We start from the raw sequence: 20,807 nt of genomic DNA, 5'->3' as shown, positions 1-20,807 counted from the left end.
CTAGGACTGGCTCTCAATCCACTGAGCTACCTAGCTGCCCTCTGAAATAAGATTTTTGAAGACAATTAATGTGAGAATTTGTTTCGCTTAAATGAGCACATCTGTTATAATTTCTTACACATTTGTAACAAAGCATATGTGTTCTATTACTGTTACATAAATAATATTTTAAAAATAAAATTAAATACCTATACTTTTAAAAAACCCTAAAAATGGAAGGGATATGACTGACATGTCTCGGGGGTGAAAGAAGGATTTCTCTAGCAGTGAGGTAACATGAGTCAGGAAGGTGTTATAATAAGACTTAGAGTCAGGATCTAAACTCAAATCCAGCTTCATACACTTATAACCTATGCGGCTCTGGGCAAGTAACTTAAGGCTACCTCAGTTTCCTCATTTGTAAAATGGAGATAATATAACATCTACTTCTGAGCATTGTCTTCCTGTTTCCTCATCCATACAATGAGGATAAGGATAAGAGTGTCCACTTTCCAACACTGGCTACCTCAGTTTCCTCATCTGTAAAATATAAATAATAATACCTTCCTCCAAATATTGTTAATGAAGGCCAAATGAGATAACAGTTGCAAACTTCTGTGCAAATTTTAAAGTGCTATGTGAATGCTGGCTAACATTAGCATTATTAGTGCTGTTTTGCTCATTACATTCACTCTTCTAAGCCCTCCCAAATGCATTAGAAGCATGCAAAAAGAAAGCTCATTAGTTTCCCATGTCAAAAATCTCTTGAAGATAAGTTTGCAAGCAATGCCTACCCGGTTTGATTGTGCCAGGTCTTCCTCCTACCTCCTGCCAACTTTCTCTTTCAGCTGTTGGCTCTTCCAATTGAAGTTGCCTCTCAGCAACTCCCCAACCTTATTGTGTCAGGAACATGCATATGACCCCAAATAACTTTGGGGTCAAGCCCCTGTTGCCAATTGCTTCATTCTTATTGAGATCAATCCACTTTCCAGTCCCAGTGGAAAGAGGGAACACCAGAACCTACCTCTACCAGCCCCATGTGCCACCTGTGCCCTAGAGAAAGCACCAAGGCTTCAAGATGACCTATGAGGACAATGGCTAGTTTAGAGAATAAGTCTGCTGTCGAAGAGAGGTCTAAGAAGATCACCGACAGAGCGAGTCCTACCCATCAATGCACTGTTCTCGAAATTTCTTCCTGACCATGTCCATTAGACAAGGTAGAAGCCAGGAGAGGAAGGCTATCTTCAGGCTCAATGCCCAGCTAGAGGTCTTGAAGACTATCCTAATAAACCACAAGGGCTATCCTAGCCTCAAGGGCCTTGCTTTTTCAGTAGGTCAAAGAAAAGTCTCCCAAAAACAGCACAGAAACAAACCCAGAGGCATTCATATTCCATCCATTTAAGGTCAGCAATCCCTAAGAGCTGCCAGGGCAAAGAGTCAACTTTTGATCACAGTGTTAATGAACTCCCGAGTTTAGTTTAACTAAAAGTAAACAGCTACCATGAGGTAAGAGGTCAGATTAGAAGCAGACCCAAGAGAAGTGACTAAGAAGAAAAGCAAAATTAATTTTGTTCCCCGTTACAGTCACTAGAAAAATAAGTTGATACTCACTTATATGGCAAAACACAGAACATGAGATGAGAAAAGGGAGAAGAGAATAGCATCTATAAATTGCCTACTATATGCTAAGTCCTTGTTGACAAACATAATCTTGTTTGATGCTCAAAAGAGCCCTGGGAGGTGGGTACTATCATTTCACATTTGTGGAAATTGGGGTGAAACAAATTAAGCATTGTCCCCAAGAAGTCACAGAGTTAATAAATGTCTGAGGCTGAATTTGAACTCAAGTCTTCATGACTGAAGGACTAGCGCTCTCTATCCACTGCATCACCAACTGCCTTTAGAACACCCAGGAGATCTGAGTCCAGCCCATCATTGGATAGAGGAGGAAGGAGAAACCCACAATTAAGAAGACATTTTTTGTCTGAGGTCACATAGAGATAAAACCAAAAGTAGAACTGAGGCATCCTAAGCAAGAACAGAGATTTCACTGTTGCTGATTAAGGATCACAGAATTGAGCTGGAAAGGACCCTCAAAACTGTCTAGTTCGACTTTCCCCTTTCCTCCTCACCCCACCACCATGGTCATGTTACAGTGGGGCAAACTGAGTCCTAAGAAGGGTATAAATCACTTGCCCAGGTTTCAAAGGCACGTCCTTTGCCTCCCAATCCAATGCTCATTCTAAAGCTCCATGCTGCACATGAGATGTGCTGATGACCAGTCAGACCCATTAGCTGGTACCCCACCAGCACCCCTCCAAGGAGGGTCCCTGCTCTGTCTCTGTGGTCTGGTACAATAGGGAAGCAAGGGTCATCATCATGGTAGTTTTCTTCCTTTTAAAAAAACACAACAACAACAAACCTTACCTTCTATCTTAGAATCAATACTAATTATCAATTCCGAGTCAGAAGAGCTAGGCCTAACCAGGGTCATACAACTAGGAACTTTCTGGGGCCAAATTTGAACCCAGAACCTCCTGTCTCCACAACTGTCTCTCTATCCAATGAGATTAATATCCACCTTGATATTACTAAGGAACTCCTAGATAACTACTTGGGATCTCTCTAAGCTCCCTAATAGATTTGATCAAATTCTTCCCAATGTACACTATGAGGCCTCCAACATGGGAGAAGAGAAAGTACCTTTGACCTGAAGTCAGAAGACCCAAGGTTTCATCAGCCCTGGCTGACAGTCGCTTACTAACTGTCTAATGTCAATAACAACTCAACATTTCACCATGGGGCAGAAAGACTAAAGAATCTAGGATTAGGAAATGTCTATTCAAATCCTAGCATGCACCCATTAACAAAAGTCAAGCCACCTCTCAGAGCCTGAGGATCCTCCTTTGAAAAACAAGGGGTCTGGACTAGATAACTGCTAAGAACCTATGACTTCCCTCAGCCTCAATGTCCTTATCTAGAAAATGAAAATAATCATTCTGTCCATCTCACATATATACACACGCACCTGTCTACACAGAAATCTAAAGTGTGCTTGTGTATATATTCTTATTCTAGAACTCCAACCCAGACTTCGGTTCAATTCCAGAGAAAGCCCACTGACCCACCAAGCCCTCTAAGTACATCAATCATTACAGAAAATCCAGAAGAGTTGTTAAGCTGAAAACATCTATAGCCTCTCTGCTTGAGATGGATCTCCCACCTGTCTAAAGGACAAAAAGAAAATCTTTCCCCTTTCCTTCAATGTCTCCTACCCTGATGAAAAAGCCCACTGAGTCATGAGTGGCAAAAGACGACACGACTTGGAAAGGGAGAGTGTGCTCCTACCGCACAACTGGTACAGAAGAAATGTCAGTGTGGGTGTTCTCCCACCCTACCATGGCCTTTTTAAAAAATGGTTTCTTTTCTTCATTTGGACAAAAAATAGAAAAGAGTGGGAATCAGGGTGGGTTGGCAGAAATAACAGTCAGGAAAATGAGGGTTTTCCAAACCTGGCCAGAAGGACCCCTTTTTATTCAAGTATAGAATCATGAGACAGTTATTCTTAGGCAACCACTTTCATTTTGGGGTTACAGCAGTGAGTGCCCCAACAAGAGATAAAAGATTTAGATTCTCAGTAAGATCTTAAGAGGTATAGATAGGACAAGATCTGAATTCTACTGTTGTCAACTGTTGCAATTTCCTGGACACATGACCTTGGACAATTCCTAGGGAGGATTTATAGATGAGTTTCCTCCTCCACAAGTTGAAAAGAGGACTACATTATCTCTAAAAATCACTTCAGGAACAATCATAATTCAAATACGCTCCATCTACCATCCCTAGAAAATGACTTGTTTGTGAGACTTGGATTCCTCCGGAATAAACCAAATGAGTTTATCATTTGAGATAATATTTGTAAAACACTTAGCACTGTCCTTGGCACATAGAGAGTGATTAATAAATGTTTACTCCCTTATCCCACTGTCTAACGCATGCCTTTATTATGGGAGAAAAGTGCTATGGGACATCTTTTTCATTCTTTCTTTTCCTAGAACCTCACATTCCATTCCCAATAGAGAGACATTAAAAAAATGATGATACAAAGAAAGATTAAACTCTGATTCTTTCTAGATACACCAATGATCCTTGAACTTGTACTACATGTATACATTCAATCATCCCACCAAGAGGCATTAGAAGGGTAGAACTGACCGAGGTTCAGATTCAGAATGCTTCCAGGAGTGGAAGCTCTTTCTGGCTTGGCTGCTGCTGGGAGAGGGGTTGAAGCTTGTGGAGAGAAAGGTTTTGGGCTGCCAGACAAACTCCCTGCTTGGCCCGGTTTTGTGGATGCTGGAGATGCTGAAAAAAAAAACCGAACAAACAAACAGAAAAGTGATTCTGTTAAAAAAAAGGCAAATGTTAAGGAAAAATAGAACAACAACAATGCTGATAATCTGAACAGGATCTGTTTTGTGTTTTACTGGGTTTTTTTTTTTTAAAAGAAACATTCACAAACCAAGCTATTTGGTAGTCCATGACCCATAAAGCTCTAAAACAAATCATCTAAGCTGCAAGTGAAATCAGGCTAACCCAAATAATCTGTGGAAATCTCAGAGTAAATACAGATTATATGAAAATGACTATGGTTTTGGAAATGCCAAGAATTGAGGCCATTTTTAATGGATACTGCCCCTATTAAATAGTTTAGCACCTCAGCTGTCTGTAAAACAAGTCTGCAAGCCTGTCCCAAATTCCTTAGAACACACCCATCAGCACACCTGACCAGAACTGACCAGTTGGGAATATTTCAAACTCCCAATTTTAAATGACATTCATTCGGGGATGCCAAATACAATTAAACTTAGGACCCTCAGAAAATGAGGCAAAAAGATATTGCCTTTGGCTAAATAGATATCCACACAAACTGCTTCCATAATACTTCAAATAGAAGAGTACAATTTAAAAACACACACACACACACACACACACACACACACACACACAATGAATTTGTAAACAAGAACTGGGTTTAAATCCCACCTTAAATTTAGTCTTTATTTTTGGCTTTGCAAACATTTACTAAGCCAATATCAATACAGAAACTTATTTTTGTTGCACAGGAAATTAGATAAAATTATTTTCAAAGGAAGACTGACAAGATGAAATTAATATGTCTCAGATTCTTTACTTAAATAATTTCAAATCCTAACATCAGATCAAATGGAATCTAGATTATTTCATTCATGGGGCTGGTACAGTACACCCCCAGAAGGGACTAAGATAAGATTCTCTCAGGTAATAGTCTTTTTAAAAATTTCATTTTCATTAGAAAGACTCATTATCTAAAGGGCCTGCTAAAATCATCTCATGGAAAGTTTGTTTAAAAGATAAGCTAACCTCCCAAAGTGGCAAGGAGTGAACTAAATTTTCAGTCACTCACCCGAAACTAATTCCACATAATTCTATAAAACAACTCAATCACTTTTGATCAGCTCAATAACCAAATGCCAGTCTCTAAAAGCAAAAGTAGCTCTAAACAGGTAGAATCCCAAGTATATCACACTTAAAAGCTATTTATCAGAGTAGAGAAATATCTCCCATCAATAGAAAAAAATGATCTCCATGCTAGGACAGCTGGTACCACTTACTACCACTTACTGAAGATGAACACTAATATAGAGAAAATTAATTTTTTCAACATCATTTACACTTGGAAATAATGGACTAAAGCCAAGAGGCCACATTTTTATGTTTAGGAAATAAGATCTTGAATGTCTCCCGCTACTCTCACAGCCCATTCAAATCCTACTCCTTTCTTTTAAGGTCCAACTGAAAGGTCATCTCTTTCAAGAACCATTCCCAACAACTCCAGGTTTCTTTCCTCTTCTTGTAATCTATCTTACCATCATGGTTTTAACCTCTTGTAAGCACTTATGCTTCATGTTTATTAGTGACTTTTAGAAATAGCTTCACTATGCATTGATGACATTTGGGGTTGCTTTGTTGTGTTTCTCCCCTGAAGACCAGCCATGGTATGGATGTGTCCCAGAGTTCTCAAGGACCAAAGAAGCAAAGCTGGGTGAGAATTGGCAACTTAGTATAGTAGAAAAAGCAGAAGACCAGACCTCAGGAAGTCACTTAACCAATCTTTGTACCCCTGTTTCCATATCTATAAAATAGGTGGGCTAGATCATCGGTAAGTCCTTCTCTGTTCTCAATCTCAGGATCCTAGGACCTACCAGGTCCTAGGCAGGAAGGGAGGTGTAGGGGGGGGTGTGTGTGTGTGTGTGTGTGTGTGTGTGTGTGTGTGTGTGTGTGTGTGTGTGTGTGTGTGTGTGTGTGTGTGTGTGTGTGTGTGTGTGTGTGTGTGTGTGTGTGTGTGTTAGGAACAATCTGAGTTCAAATCAAGCCTCAAACACTCCCCAGATGTGACCCTAGGCAAGTCACTACCTTTTCCAGCAACAGAGGCTTGGCTACTAGGTAATGAATTTTAGAAGGAGGAAAGGAAAGGGAGAAAGGGAAGAGAATCATCATCACTCAAGAAAAGGCACAGATGGGAAACTGAGGTCAACATGCCCAGAGGGAACAGCCACATACATAAAATAACAGAGTGACAAAGTACTACCCATCTTCCCCCATCCTAGACTAGTGGCCTCCAGCGGTCAGGGTCAACTTATATCTTATCTTTCTGTCTCTCCCAGGGCTGTTCCCCTCCACTTAAACATTCATCCCTGGGGCCTCCCCATCTTTTTGAAAGGGAATATCCTATCAAATAGGAGACCCTTGCCATTTTTTCAAAGCTTTCAACTCTCATAATACAATTGTCATCACTACCACAGCTCACCCTTGCACAACTTGGCAAAGCACTTTACAGAAACAGGGTACCCTAAAAGTCTGAATGTTTCTTAAACTTTTGAAAACTTAACATTGCACTGGGACTTTTTTGAATTCCCTTTATTACCTCATTTAATCCCTATAACAACCATCAAAGGTAGGTACTGTTATCTGCATTTTTTCAAATGAGAAAACTGAAGCCTAAAGAAGCCTGGTAAAACTAGCCCAAGGACAGAGGGGCAAAAAATTATCTGAGACAGGCCTTGAAAGGAAAGAGGAAGAGAGTATTTATATAAAAAGTGCTTTAATCCAGGCAAACATTAACTCATTTGATTCCAACAACTATCCTGGGATAGGTTGGTGCTATTATAATGACCATTGTACAAGAGAGCAATATGAGATTAGAAAAGGTAAAATGACTTGCCTAAGGTGACCTCTAGGAAATGTCTAAGGAAGGATTTGAACTCAAGGGCTCCCAAGTCCTAAACAAGAGCTTTCTCCACTTTACTCCTTAGCTACCTCAGGTCAACAGGTTTTCCTGACAACTATTCTCTCTGCATTACATCATTTCACTCCCGAGCTAATCAACTGAATTTCACTGACCTCTCAAGTGCCATGGGCACTTTCTTAGAACTAATCCCAGAGAAGCTGAACTTTTAACCATTCCATGATAAAGAATGAGCTGCAAGTTTCTGAATATAAGCTTCATGACCATGAACCCTTCCTCTTTTATGCTGCTAAATATGCAGAAAGAGCAAATTCACAAGAAAGTGTAAAAAAGGAAAGCTCAAATCTAGGCAGGCCAGCATCACCATGAACCGTATTTTTCTTTAAAATGTTGACTAAGGACCTATCATGTGCCCAGCATGGTTCACTACAAGATGGCTCCGGCCTGCAGATCAGAGGCTTACGCGGTGTTAAGCATTCATGCAATTTTAAAAATGAGATGGGATGGGTCTATGGCCTTAGAAGGCCTCAGAACAGTGGCTATGCCCATTCAGCAGACAAAGGACGGGGTGGGGGCCCCAGGGCCCTAGCAGCAGAGCCCCGACCCCAGAGGGGTTTCACCGAGTCCCTGAGGCCTCTCACAGGCAGTCAGGCAGCTGCTATGACTCACCCTTTGGCTCTGCCCTTTGTGGGTGGTGGCTCAGATTCTAGGAGGGGGAGAGGGAAGATTTATCCAAGCAAACACTTGGCTCTGTGCCCCCACACAGAAGGAACTCCACCCTTCCATTTCCCTGCTACATTTCAATTTGAGATCATTTGTAAAGCACATTATTTATAGCCAAGAACTAGAAACCAGAAGACCAGGGACTTCAGCCTCTGTGCTAAATCTACCACTTACTAGCTACGTGGCCCTTGCCTCTCTAATCCTCCAGTAGCCTTTTCTCCATGTGACAATAGTTTCTATTCTACAGCAATTTTAAAATATGTATATATACCAAAAATTTAAAGTATAAAAAATTAACCTATAATTAGATATTACATTATAATTGTTATACTTGATTATTCATTAATGACATAAAAAATCAGTTTCTGTTCTACAATCTTTTTTTTTTAAACCCTTACCTTCCATTTTAGAATCAATACTGTGTATTGGTTCCAAAGCAGAAGAGCAGTAAGGGCTAGGCAATGGGGGTGAAGTGACTTACCCAGGGTCACACAGCTAAGAAGTGTCTGAGGCCACATTTGAACCCAAGACCTCTCGTCCCTAGGTCTGGCTTTCAATGCACTGAGGCTACCCAGCTGCTTCCTACAGTAATTTTTTAAAGTTACAACCATTAATTCACATGGGGTTAAAATACTGAGAAAGAACAAACTGTAACCATTACCTCAAGTCTCTATGGAGGATTTTGAGATGGTCAATGTTGAACAGGTATACCATTGCAGGTACTGAGTAGGGAGGGGCCTTAGAAAATCATCTAGTACAAACCCTTCATTTTACAAATGAAAAAGCTGAAGCTAAAAGAGGTTAAATATGACATTTATCTCCAAAGTCAGGATATTTTCCATTAAGACATGGCATCTTTGGAACCCCAGTGTAATCACAGGGGATGCTGGGGAGCAGGACTTCAGGAATTCATGCTAGATGCTTCATAAAGAAGTCTGTCAAACTGGACTCTAAGTGGGTTTAGGATCTTACTAGGAGGCAGTAGTAAGGATTGGGTGGGAGATTAGGAATAAAAATACTGTAGGGCAGATGGCAACAGTTTTATTTAATGAGCTAAATTCTACAGATAACCAACTAATAATGGCTCTTAGATTCTCAAACAGAAAGATTTCCTTTTGCTCAGGACCTATTCAGAACCTCACTTAAATAAACAGTTTTGGGGCAGTTGGTGGCCCAGTAGATAGTACACCCAGATTATAGAAAGGAGAGGTCCTAGGGTTCAGATGTGCCCTCAAACACCTCCTAGCTGTATGACCCTGGGTAAATCACTTAACCCAAATTTCCTAGCTCTTACTGCTCTCTTCTGACTTGGAACCAATACACAGTATTGTTTCTAAAATGAAAGGTAAGTGGTTTTTTTCTAAAACTTTCAAAAAAAAAACCTAGTTTCATGTTGATGCTCACAAAACTGATCCTCTTAAATAACAATCTCCACTATGTTCCCCCCTTCCAAGTCTAATCTTTTCTTCTGAATGAATTCTATACTACAGTCTTTCTCCAATATTTCCATGGGGCACAGAATTGACCCTAAAGGTTCAAAGGTATTGCCAATGGAGTACAAACTATAGCAAATCTTGCCAAGCTGAAAAGGCCTCCAGGTCAGTGACAGGCTGAAGACCAGCCTCACTAAATTCTAAAATGGCTCAATGCTAGACTCTCTTGAAGATTATCTTTTAAAGGACGGTTGAAATCTGTCATCAAAAAAAGGTGTCCCAGCACCAACAATATCCTAGTACTCTAAATTAATTAACACTCAAATAGCAATAAGAAAAACTACAAATCCCAATGCTTAGCACACTGGCTTCCATGTGATAGGCACTTCACAAATGTTTATTAAAAATATTGATGAAATTGGCAAATAAAGTTCACCCACTGACCCTAATAAGATGTGGCCTTAAAAAAAAAAAAACACTATTGCTAAAGGGTAGCCTAGAACAGAAGGAAAACTTTTAGCCTGGGTATTAGACCTGGCTCTACTATTACATAGTTCTATAATACCTTGTGCAAATCATGTCCTATCTCTAGCACTTGGTTTGCTCACAATAAATTACAGAACGTAGAGTGTTGGATCTCCAAATGTCCTTTTTCCTACAGCCTTTTAGGCCCAGGTTTCTTCACCTATAAACTAGGGTCATAAAATTAGTGGGTTAAGAGGGGTGAGGTGGGGTGATGGGACTTAATGATCTTCCCCTAGAAACTTAAGTGATTGGTGATTCCATCCTCCTGAGGATTCCTGCACCCAACACAGATCACAATCCTTATGTGATTTAGTAGACTGTTTTTTTCTTGGAGCTGTTGCATGTTTAAAATTTCATCTCCTTGTAACCAAAGTGATGTGTTCTTTGTATGTAGCTAGACAGTTCTCTGAATGGCACTGCACATAATTGCTTCCTTGATGAGAGTTGTTTCCAATTTGCTAGGGCCAGGGTCAATCATGAGACATAAAATGGGATTTTACTAAAGAATATGATCTTTAGGGTCTAAAACTACTTAATTTTAGCTATAAAATGATCTGATTTTGACTTTTATCTCTCTTTCCTTCTTATGCTTAATGCATGTTTGCCAGTGGAGTTACAAAATAGGGAAAAGCTGAATAACATGTATATTTAAGGATTGAAAATGTGCACAATTCAAATGGCTGACATGAAAACATATTTTTCATGATTTCATATGTATAATGGCTATCATTTATTATCTTCTCAATGGTTGGGGGAGGGACAGGAAGAAGGAGGTGAATTTAGACGTTAAAATTATAATTTTAAAAATACAACATATACAATTCTTTGAGCATGTGTTTTGGAATACATTCAATATATGCAACCAAAGGAACCCTATTAAGAAATAGCATTTGTACAGTAAATAAAGTCCCTTATGATTTGCATAGACCTATACCTGTATAATCTCATCTGATCTTCACAACAATGCTCTGAAACCAGTGCTATTTTAGTCCCATTTTACAGATGAGGAAACTAAAGCTGAGATAAGTGGTTTGTCCAGGATTATCCAACTAGTAAGTACCTGCAGCTGGATTCAAACTGAGGTCTTTCTGACTCTCTAGCCAGCATTCTATTCACTATTCCATCTTGCTGCCTCATTTACAATCACGTTGGCTTTAAGGGTTTTTGGTTTTGTTTTTAAACCCTTACCCCTTCTATCTTAGAATCAAAACTAAGTTTCCAAGGCAATTGAGATTAAGCAACTTGCCCAAGATCACAGCTAGAGAGTCTGAGGCCAAATTTGAACCCAAGATTTCCACTCTCCAGGCCCCTCTCTTATCCACTTAGCCACTGAACTGCTGCAAAGGCTTTTGATAGTGAAGAGCCAGAAACTCTTTCTCCTAAATTATGCCTTCACAGGTAAGTGAGAGCCAATTAAAACAAAAACACGAATAATATTTTTTTTCCTACTTGACAAGAGTTGTGATCTGGTCAGATGTTTCTGAAACACCAATGCTCTAGTCCACAGAGGAAGGTAGCAGGTACTTGTACTTTCCATGGGAACCCTGCCATCATCTCTCATCTACCTCTAATCCATCGCTTACCTGTGTTCTTTTCAAGGAAGTCCATGGACTCCTCGCTTGCACTGAAATGACTTGAAGCTGCCTTCTTTTCTGCATCTTGCTCCACATCAGATCCAGTGTGAACGGAGGAGTTTGTACTCATGGGTGACCTTGGCATATCAGTTAAAGAAATCCTCCTGCCCGTTCCCCCACTCAGCAGGGGCTTGCTCATTAGGATCTTCGGCGAAGCTGTCATGTCAAAATTCAGTTTGATTTTCTCTTGTTTATCTGTCTTTGCAGTCCCAGCACCAGGGTTTGAGGGGTCTAATAACATTTGGAATTGGTTGTTGGGTGTGTATGGTGTCCGGAATGGGGAGTAATTAAATACACCAAACTTTCTGCGAATGTTCTCCACGTATACCTCCATCTCCTGCATTGCACTGTTGAAAATGCTTTTAGTCTTTTTCACAGAAAAAGGAATTTCTTTAGACATGAGGTAGCAATTATTTATTGGAACCCAGGCCCTATATGTGCAAAAGGGAGCAAAAAAAGAAAAGGGGCAAGTTTGAGTCAATTTTGTTACATTCCAAGGTAACTTTCACTTCATTCAAACTAGCTAACTAGCTTAAAAACTTTTCCACCAAATGCTGATTTTGAAACTATTTTGCCATTTAAAAAAATGCATTGTCTTCTATAGTTTAATTTTAACAAATGATCCAATTAGAGATAATATTAGAATTAAGCACTTTCTCTCTAGCAAAAAATAGAACATAACCAACAAACTTAGCAAAAACTTGTATATTATAAAGCTCAAAACACCATTATCCAAACAATTCAGCTAGGGTCCAGGTATGTGGAAATAGGGAAGATATACCTGGCTTAATAACCTCAGTGGGATCTTAGAAACATCTTTTTGAGACCTCTAAGGTCCCTTCCAAATATTTAAATTGATCCTTTAAGCCTAGCACTCTCAGTCTTTTCTCCCAGTGACCAAGCTTTCTACCACTGAGGCTTTGAAATGCTATTTCATAGAGAACAATGCCTATCACAATAGAGAAAGAGTCCCCCAAGCTTCAGATTGCTTGTGTCATGTGTTCCAAGCTGCTCAACCCACCCACACCACGTGTGCTCCCTGTGAGCCCAGGTGAGGAGGATAGCTGTGGCAGCAGCAGGGGTCTCTGCAGTACTGCTGATCTGGCTTAGGTACAGCTTGAGGGGGAAAAATTACTCTGAAGAGCCACCTGTCATCGCTGCTGTCGTGCTTAGGAAGTGAGCCTCAAATGGGGCTGGACGGCTGGTCCTAGAGAGCTGGCCTCCCCACCAAAAAGGCCATACTGTCCCCCCCAATCTCAATTTTACTGAAAGGTGAAGAAGCATGTCTACCAGTGTACCTGCCTACACTAGCCCCTCTCCCTCTTCCTAATCGGCTGCCTCCTCTCAGTTATAAGGTAGGAAGGCATATAACCAAGCTTGTGAAAATTGTATGAAAATAAAAGGAAACAGCCTGTGAGGGAGGGCCTGAGGGGCTTCCCCAACGAGTAAAGTGCATGAGCTTTATTTAGTGCATGGACTTTATAACATCTGTTTTGGCTGCTCAGAGGTAACTTTTTCCTTACTTCCTGGTTCTCAGCTGTGTTCCAGATAGGTGAGGTTGCCGGATAAGTGACCTGTGGATAAGTGAAGTGTTACTTGCACTTTGAAAGAGAAGGCTGCCTTCTGTCAGGGAAAACACTTGAATGAGAATTGGTCCTTATTTAAAATGTAAAAAACGTAAGAGGTTAAGAGAAATACAGTCTGATAAAGGGCAAGAGGTTTAGATGGCATGATTCTGGAGAAAAAGAACCTGGATTAATCATAAAAGTTTCTTAACTGGTCTCTCTGCCTCCATCTCTCCCCCTCCAATCCATCTCACACAGGCTGCCAGATTAGTCTTCATAAAGACACTTATACTCATGTCACTTCTCTGCTCAAAATCCTTCAGTGGTTTCCCAATCCCCACAGGGTCAAGCCCACCATTGGCCATCTACTGATCTTCTCCTAAAGGGTCTGTGGAAATTCAATGGTCCACCAGGGAAAAGGATAACCTTTATTCCTCATAAAGAGAGGAAGGAAAACAAAGAACACAGAGAACCCCCCAAGAATATGAGAGAAGAATAAACAGATGGGTCAGCAAAAAGGACTTTGATTTAAGGCCATTTACATTTCTTGAAAAGCAGGTATATCTCTTAAATATGTAACTTTCCCTCTTTTGTCAAATTATCTCAAGTTCTTTTTTGACTCTAGCCTCAGACAGGGAACACCAAAACAAAACGACAAAAAAAAAACCTAGAAAAAAAGTCATGTGCTTTTTCCAAAGAAAGATGAAAAACAGAAAGAGAAACCCTAGGAGGATTAAAGGGATAAGAAACCAGATGGAAAGGGGAAGCTTGTGCCAATGGCAGAAAATAGATAGTCAAACACTTGGATGCAAAAGAGACAAAAAGGAAGGTGACTAGAGGGCTAGCCCAGCCTGAGAAGCATCCTACAGGACTTACAAGAAGAGAAGCCCCTATGACTTTACTCTAACCTTTATCTTCACCTGGAATATCTTCCCCAAACCTCTTTCAGTTCCTACCTCTCCATTAAGACCCATCTCAAGGTTTACCTCCTCTAAGAAACCTTCCCTGGCCCAACTCCCCCACTCCCTACACCCAAACCAACCCACAGACCTCCTCTTCTTTGAACTCATACAGCATTTGGGATCCAGACAGTTCACTGGGCATCACATTATGACACTTTCTACTTTGTCTTGAACTGCTACTGAATATCTATTACTATTCTTTTATTCAACGTCCCTATTGATGCCGCATCTTCCTATCTAGGCTTTGGGCTCCTTAAGTCTAAGGTCCATATCTCATGTCTCTTTGTAGTCCTTACAGAGCTTAAATGAGGTCTTCATATATAATTATTCAGTCAATACTTGTTGGTTTGATGGGAGATGGCATTTAGCCAAAGATTCCACAGATGACTAAAATTCGTGAATCTCTGATTTATACAGAACTATAATGATGGGATGCACTGGACCATTTCAAAGCACTTTTTAAGTCGTCAACTAATGATACTTAGCATATTTGCTATAAAACACATTGAAAGGAGTGGGGAAGGTGGGTCTGGAAGAGAATAAGGGAATTGAAAGCACAGAGTCAGATATCAAAAAGGATAAGGAAAGACTGATAAATCCAACAAATAACTGATTCTTTTGAGAAGTATATTGATAGCTTCCTTTCTCAGTTAAGTATAGTAATGCCCCTACTAATCCTGTAGTCCAAACTGAAACAAAGCCCTAAGCCTTGAAATGCCTAAAGATCCCTGAAGATATTAGAAGAGACTGATTTCAGAAAAAAGGATGAAACTCTGTAGAGGGACGACTAACCATAATGGAAAAAAAGGTAAAGGATGGTAGCTATCAGGGGCTATTTAGTGAAAGGGTAGAGAGAACTGTAAACCTAGGGTCCTGAGGGTACCACTATGTTATACCATAATATAACAACTGCCTGATCATAAGGACAAGAAAGCTAAATTCGGGTAAGTTTACTCTTGTCAAGAAGATAGGGTATTTCTTGGGTTCTATTCCTTTATTTGCAAAGGCAAAAGACTGAGCTATATTTCAGAAACAACTCTTATTAGAAAATTAAAGTGACTATATTTATTTCTATATTTTCTTCCCGTATGTATTTCTTTTTTTTAAATATCTTAAAATCTTTTTTTCTTCATATAATTTTCCTTTGCCTGTTGGCGGCAACAGCAGCAGTCACAAACCTCTGAGGGATTGAAGAGAGCAGATGAAGACCGATGAGCTATATTTAGACCAAATCTAAAGGAAACTGAAAAAAGCCCTGAGGAGAGCTCTTTATCGGCTCTTATAACAGAGCCACATGGAAAGGGGCCACTATTAATGCTATCAACATGCAATAGGCCACTTTTTAAGTGTTCGGGTTTGGTGGGGGAAGAAGGTGGGGAGCCAGAAAATAATAAGCATGGTTCACAGCCATTTAAGTCATGTCACTACCTAATCTCCCCTTTTCACAAAGGGGAAATGAAGTGGGTAAGAATCATGCAAGTGTTCACAGGCTTATTGATGGAGAACAAGGGGATACTTCTTGTCCCTAAGAGAAATATTTTGAAAAACCAATGAGTGGACTACTTACTAATACATATTTAGTACAGCAAATTTAAGAACAGCAGCAACTAAAATAGCTAGCTGTTGGGATCAATGCCAAAATAGGTATTATCAACAGAACTTCTAGCATAAACTCTTTTCTAACACACCTGGAAAAATGAAGCCCACATACAACAACCCTTAACATAAAAAAAACAACATTATATTAAAAATTGAAACTATTTCTTATTACATTATGATAAATGCACTGTATAACTATGAAAATAAGATGGTGAAATGGTCACCATTCCTTCTATTATCCAATTATAGCATTGAAAGTTCAGTTAATAAAATATGTTCAAAGCCCATTGGTTTAAACTCCCACCTGTCATGTTGTCCAAAGAAACGGGCATCGACCTGCCCGTCTTTGTCCCTCAGTGCTTTTGCAGGCCAGAAGGGAAATCCTTTCAATTTAGCCCAGACCAATGGGTGTGGATTGCTCTAGGAAAAGGAATAGGAGATGCAGTTTTATGAATTTGAGAAAAAGAAGAAAAATAAATATCAAAACCATGATGATATCCAGAGATTCAGTAGGCCAAGGGCAGATGAGTTTTTCTAAATCACACTTCTGAGGAGGTAACTCCCTTACTCAAAGGTTATCCATAGCTCACAACTTATAATAATATGCTGCCAAAGCTTGGCATGGAGGGCCTTCCCACAATCTTGTTCCAACCTACCTTTACAATTTCATTATATACTGACTCCAACCAAATCAAGCCAAACTTGCAATTTCCCTAAAAACATGTCTTCTGCTTATCTGTCCTTGAGCTTCAATCATACTGCTTCCCATTGTCTAGAATGCCAATCCTCAACATCATCACTATTGTGATGTGAAAACAATAGCTCCCATTTTCTATACCACTTTCCTGAAAACAATGCTAGGAGGTAAATAGTCCAGGAATCATCATCCCTATTCTAAAGGTGAGAAAAATCAGGGCTAAGAGAGAAATGAATTATCTCCCTAGATCATACAGCTATTAAGTATCAAGAACACACTTCTCTAAATCCAAGATTCTTTACACCACAGCGCACCTGAAAGCCCACCAGAAATACCACAGATCATATTTCCCATACCCTTCCCCGATCCCACACTCATTTATTCACGCAAAAAATATTTATTGTGTGCCTATTGTGGCCAGAACAACATTCTAAGGCACTGGGGACACACAATAAAGCATAATCCCTGCCCTCATGAAGCTCACACTCTTGACAGAACTATAATATATAATATTACATGATAAAGTGCATTAGGGAAAAAAAAAAAAGAACTTTGTGGGATTTGAGGGAGAAAACTGTTACCAACAGGGGAAGTTGAGAGAAGGCTTCAGGTTAGAGGTATCATATCAATGTGAGGAATTAAGCACTAAAGGATGGGCATATATTCAGTAAGCAGAGAGCACTCAACCTCTTTCTTTTATGGACCCATAGAGAAACTTTTCTTGTATTTCTCTCATATACTTCTAGCCTCTATTTTGTATATTTGTCTGTGGCTGTACCTTACTTTCCCTACAAAACTATAAGATCTTTGAAGGGAAGGCCAAGGTCAATGTTGTCTCTGTATCCCCCAGAGTTCTTAGAGAAAGTGCTGCATGAAGCAGGTCCTCAAAAAAAGCGTGTGGAAATTAATTTTTAAATTCATTCCCCACAAGAATCAGGGTAGACAGAAAGAACAGCTTCTAATCAATATTTAAAGAGTTCTTACTATATCTAGAAGTCCTGTATTTGGTGTTAAAATCTTGTAGGCTCAGGAAAAACTTAGAAAGATTCACTCATGACAGATTCATAAAAAGAGTTACTATTAAGAAAAACTAGGATGTTTGTGACTCTCTGACATCCCTAATCTTCCAAGAATGGTTACCATCAGCACCCACCAACTCTTGATGCTCACATCACACACAGAGTGGCCTATGTAGACTGTGGGGTGACCGTGAAGAAGCTTTCCAATGTTCCAATGACAAGAACAACATTACTTGCAAATGTCTTCTTTATCTATCATTCATTCTCTTTTCTGTGTAAAGTTCTGTCCTAGCTAAGCCAGTAATACTTCCTTAGAATCCTGCACCAATTCTACTGTACAGGTGGTGCATGCCAATAAAACCAAAGGATCATGGAGATATATTTGGCATAGCTTACAGCATTAGGGGCTTAATAGCCCTGGATTATTTCTAATCATGTTTTCCACTCTTTTATAGGACTACACCTAGATAGGTCTCTACTCAAAGGTTCCCACAACAATGGACCTAAGCAAAGGCTTTTGCAACATACAAGGCACTAGAGTCAAAGTTCATAAAATAATTAAGTTAAGAAATGCAAACTTACACAAGGCTCACAAAACCAGTTCTCTCGTTTTTGGCAAGCAGCTAAATAACATTCTGGACACACTTCAATTTCGTTCATCTGTAAAGAAAAAGAGCAGGTTCTTGGTTGTTCTTTACTGTTATTATGTTTATCTGATGACAGGTGATCAATCATATTTCTATAAGCAATGCATAACTTAAAAAATACTTTACCGACAATAAAATCTAGCAAAGCAGGTGACATATTCATCCCATGTAACAAAGAAACTAAGACTGCCTGCCTAAAAGTATCACAGTTACAAATTATATCTGCATATTCGAACTCAAAGTCCAGTGACGTCTTCATCACACCACAAAAGCAATAGAATGTTTGCCCTCATGGGCAGAGGGTGTTTTTCACCAAACGTAGGTTAGCTTCCTTCTTAACCATTTGACCTTCATTTAGAAACTGAACACCCATTTGGAATCAGTCATTCATGAAAATGATCCAAAATGGACGATTACATCAACGTAACTTCTGAGGACCTGAAAGCTCCAAAGAACCTTACCCCAAGACCTGAGTCACAATCACAACTGGATGGAATTCAGAAAGAGACACATACCTCATGTTCACAGATTTTGATAATTACTTTGGCTGTTTGCGTCAATTTGTGATTTCCTGTGGAAAGAAGAAAATGAGATTAACATGAATAGAATGACTTCACAAATTATTTTGGTTGTTTCAAACTAATATTTCTAGGCTAGCTCTCAAAGAGTGGAATTGTCCCATAAACAACCTTTGTAAACTTCTTGCTTTCCCAGGGGGTGGAGAAAAAGAATCATTGCTAGAATTTCCTGACTTTCCATTCAGTCCCAAATAGGATGATATCACCAAAGTATATTTAACTGCTCTTATACAAAGCAAGTGATGTAGTATAAAATATCTACTTCAACCCAGCATTTCACAGACTAGCCATCTGTCTATTTCCTTCACATTTTCAAGTTACTAATAGACTAAAGAATGAGACAATGAATTTATCTATATTGGGAGCCATAATCTAGAGCAATGACAGAGAACCTTTTAGAGAGGCAGGTGAGGTAAGAAATGTCCTCAGGTGTGCATGGAGAGGGGGAGGGAAGCAGCCCACCCAGATCCCTCTGGCTTTCTAGTGTCAAACTCTGTGCTGAGGCAACAGCACACGTGCTCACAGAGAGGACTTTGAGTGCCCGCTCTGGCATCTGTTCCATAGGTTCACCACCATGGGCCTAGATGATCATTTCTATGCAGAGAACCAAAGAGAAGTTGTGGGTTTTACAGAAAATTCTGGGTCAGAATTAATTACCTATGGAATTCACTACATAGAATTTTTTTTTTATTAAAAGGCAGAAGGCTTTGAAAGTTTTGTTCTATAGGAAGGAGAGAAGAATGTTGGCACATAATAGTAATATGTTATTAAGAATAGCAGCTCATACCCTGCTACTTTACCTCCCCCTATAAATGCAGGTATATACTAATAAGATCACCATTTTAATACAAAATACAACCTTAAGCAAAATAGCAATTTGTTATAGGGGAAAAAGTATAAAAGGAACAAAATAATACCTAGGTGACTAAGTGAATAGGGTGATATAATCGGAATCAGGAAAACCTGAGTTACTTTATGATCATAGTCAAGTCACTTAACTTTCATCATCCTGTTTCCTCACCTGTAGAATGGGAATAATAGCACCTATCCCCCAGAATTATCGTAATGATAAAATCTGATAATATTTATAAAAAATTTTACAAACCTAAAGTGCTATATAAATGCTAGTTATTATAATCATAATAATCATTATCACTAGCTAACATTAAAACAGGATTTCTTTGATAATAGGCTAAAGATTCCCAGGAGCCTGCTTAACATTACTGAGAAATGACATCAGTAATAGTAGTAGTAGCAGTAGCAGTAGCAACAGCAACAGCAGCAGCAGCAGCAATAGCATTAATATGGCATTTTAAACTCTGCAAAGCATTTTACAAATATTATCTCATTTTATCCTAGTAACTACCCTGAGAAAGAGGTGCAATTATTATCCCCATTTTACAGATGAAGAAACTAAAGCAGACTCTGATTAAGTGATTTGCCCAGGGTTGCACAGTTAGTTAAGTGTCTGATGCTGAATTTCAACTCAAGTCTTCCTTCCTCTAATCCCAGTGCCCTAAACATTGGATCATCTGGCTACATAGCTATGTTTCACATTCAGTTATAAACTCGGTTATGAGTAAGTGTGACAGTCTAGTTATGTGTTTCAATAATGGACACTGCTCTTTCTTAGGCATCACAGCACTTAATGGATCACTACTTTTCAATCATCTGTTAGACATATCATACCTGAGTAACATAACTTCATCTGGGACCTTTCTGCTCATGGCATATTCCTGGCCCTGGGAACTGGCTACTCACCCCCATTGTAAATAATGCAGTTGTGCAAAATCCATTTGGCGTCGGCCAAAAAGGCTTCAGTGCAACCGTACATTTTCTTTTTAACATTCTGTGAGGGGGGAAAACCATCACACAAAGTCATCAAAGGACAAACTTTTGCCCTGCTCAACAATCAATTCTCTCTCCCACTGTGCCCCAAATATTTGTTATTCAGCACTCAACATACCAACATACTCAAGCATACCAATGCATTAAACCACTGCCAAGCCCAAAAATCAGAAAAAGGGGCCTGAGTCCCATGCCTTCAATTCTCTCCATTCTCATCTTCACCTCCTGGCTTCCTTTAAGTCCCAGCTAAAATGGCATCTTCTATAAGAAGTCTTTCTCAGCTCCTTAATTTTAGTGCCTTCCATCTACTAGT

The 20,807-nt window shown here is 39.5% G+C and overlaps 1 protein-coding gene across 25 annotated transcripts in view; it reads right to left on the bottom strand.

The window, feature by feature from the left end:
* Window positions 1-20,807, bottom strand: part of ZMYND8 (zinc finger MYND-type containing 8) — a 133,419-nt gene that overhangs the window by 37,196 nt on the left and 75,416 nt on the right. For 13 of the 25 annotated variants that reach the window (XM_056813000.1, XM_056813005.1, XM_056812990.1 and 10 more), the window contains 6 exons: window positions 20,408-20,495; window positions 18,584-18,639; window positions 18,004-18,081; window positions 16,010-16,125; window positions 11,529-12,010; window positions 4,195-4,341 (listed from right to left, as the gene is read on the bottom strand). In XM_056813000.1, coding sequence (XP_056668978.1) covers window positions 4,195-4,341; window positions 11,529-12,010; window positions 16,010-16,125; window positions 18,004-18,081; window positions 18,584-18,639; window positions 20,408-20,495 — 967 coding nt within the window. Of the gene's footprint in view, window positions 1-4,194; window positions 4,342-11,528; window positions 12,011-13,102; window positions 13,154-16,009; window positions 16,126-18,003; window positions 18,082-18,583; window positions 18,640-20,407; window positions 20,496-20,807 lie in introns of all 25 variants that reach the window. The other 12 variants (XM_056812994.1, XM_007475779.3, XM_016424921.2 and 9 more) reach the window with 1 other exon arrangement.

Source organism: Monodelphis domestica, chromosome 1 (genome assembly GCF_027887165.1).
Source record: "Monodelphis domestica isolate mMonDom1 chromosome 1, mMonDom1.pri, whole genome shotgun sequence".
In the NCBI taxonomy this organism is placed as follows: Eukaryota; Metazoa; Chordata; class Mammalia; order Didelphimorphia; family Didelphidae; genus Monodelphis; species Monodelphis domestica.
Note: the sequence above shows the minus strand (reverse complement) of the source record. Positions and strands in the feature narration are given on the sequence as shown.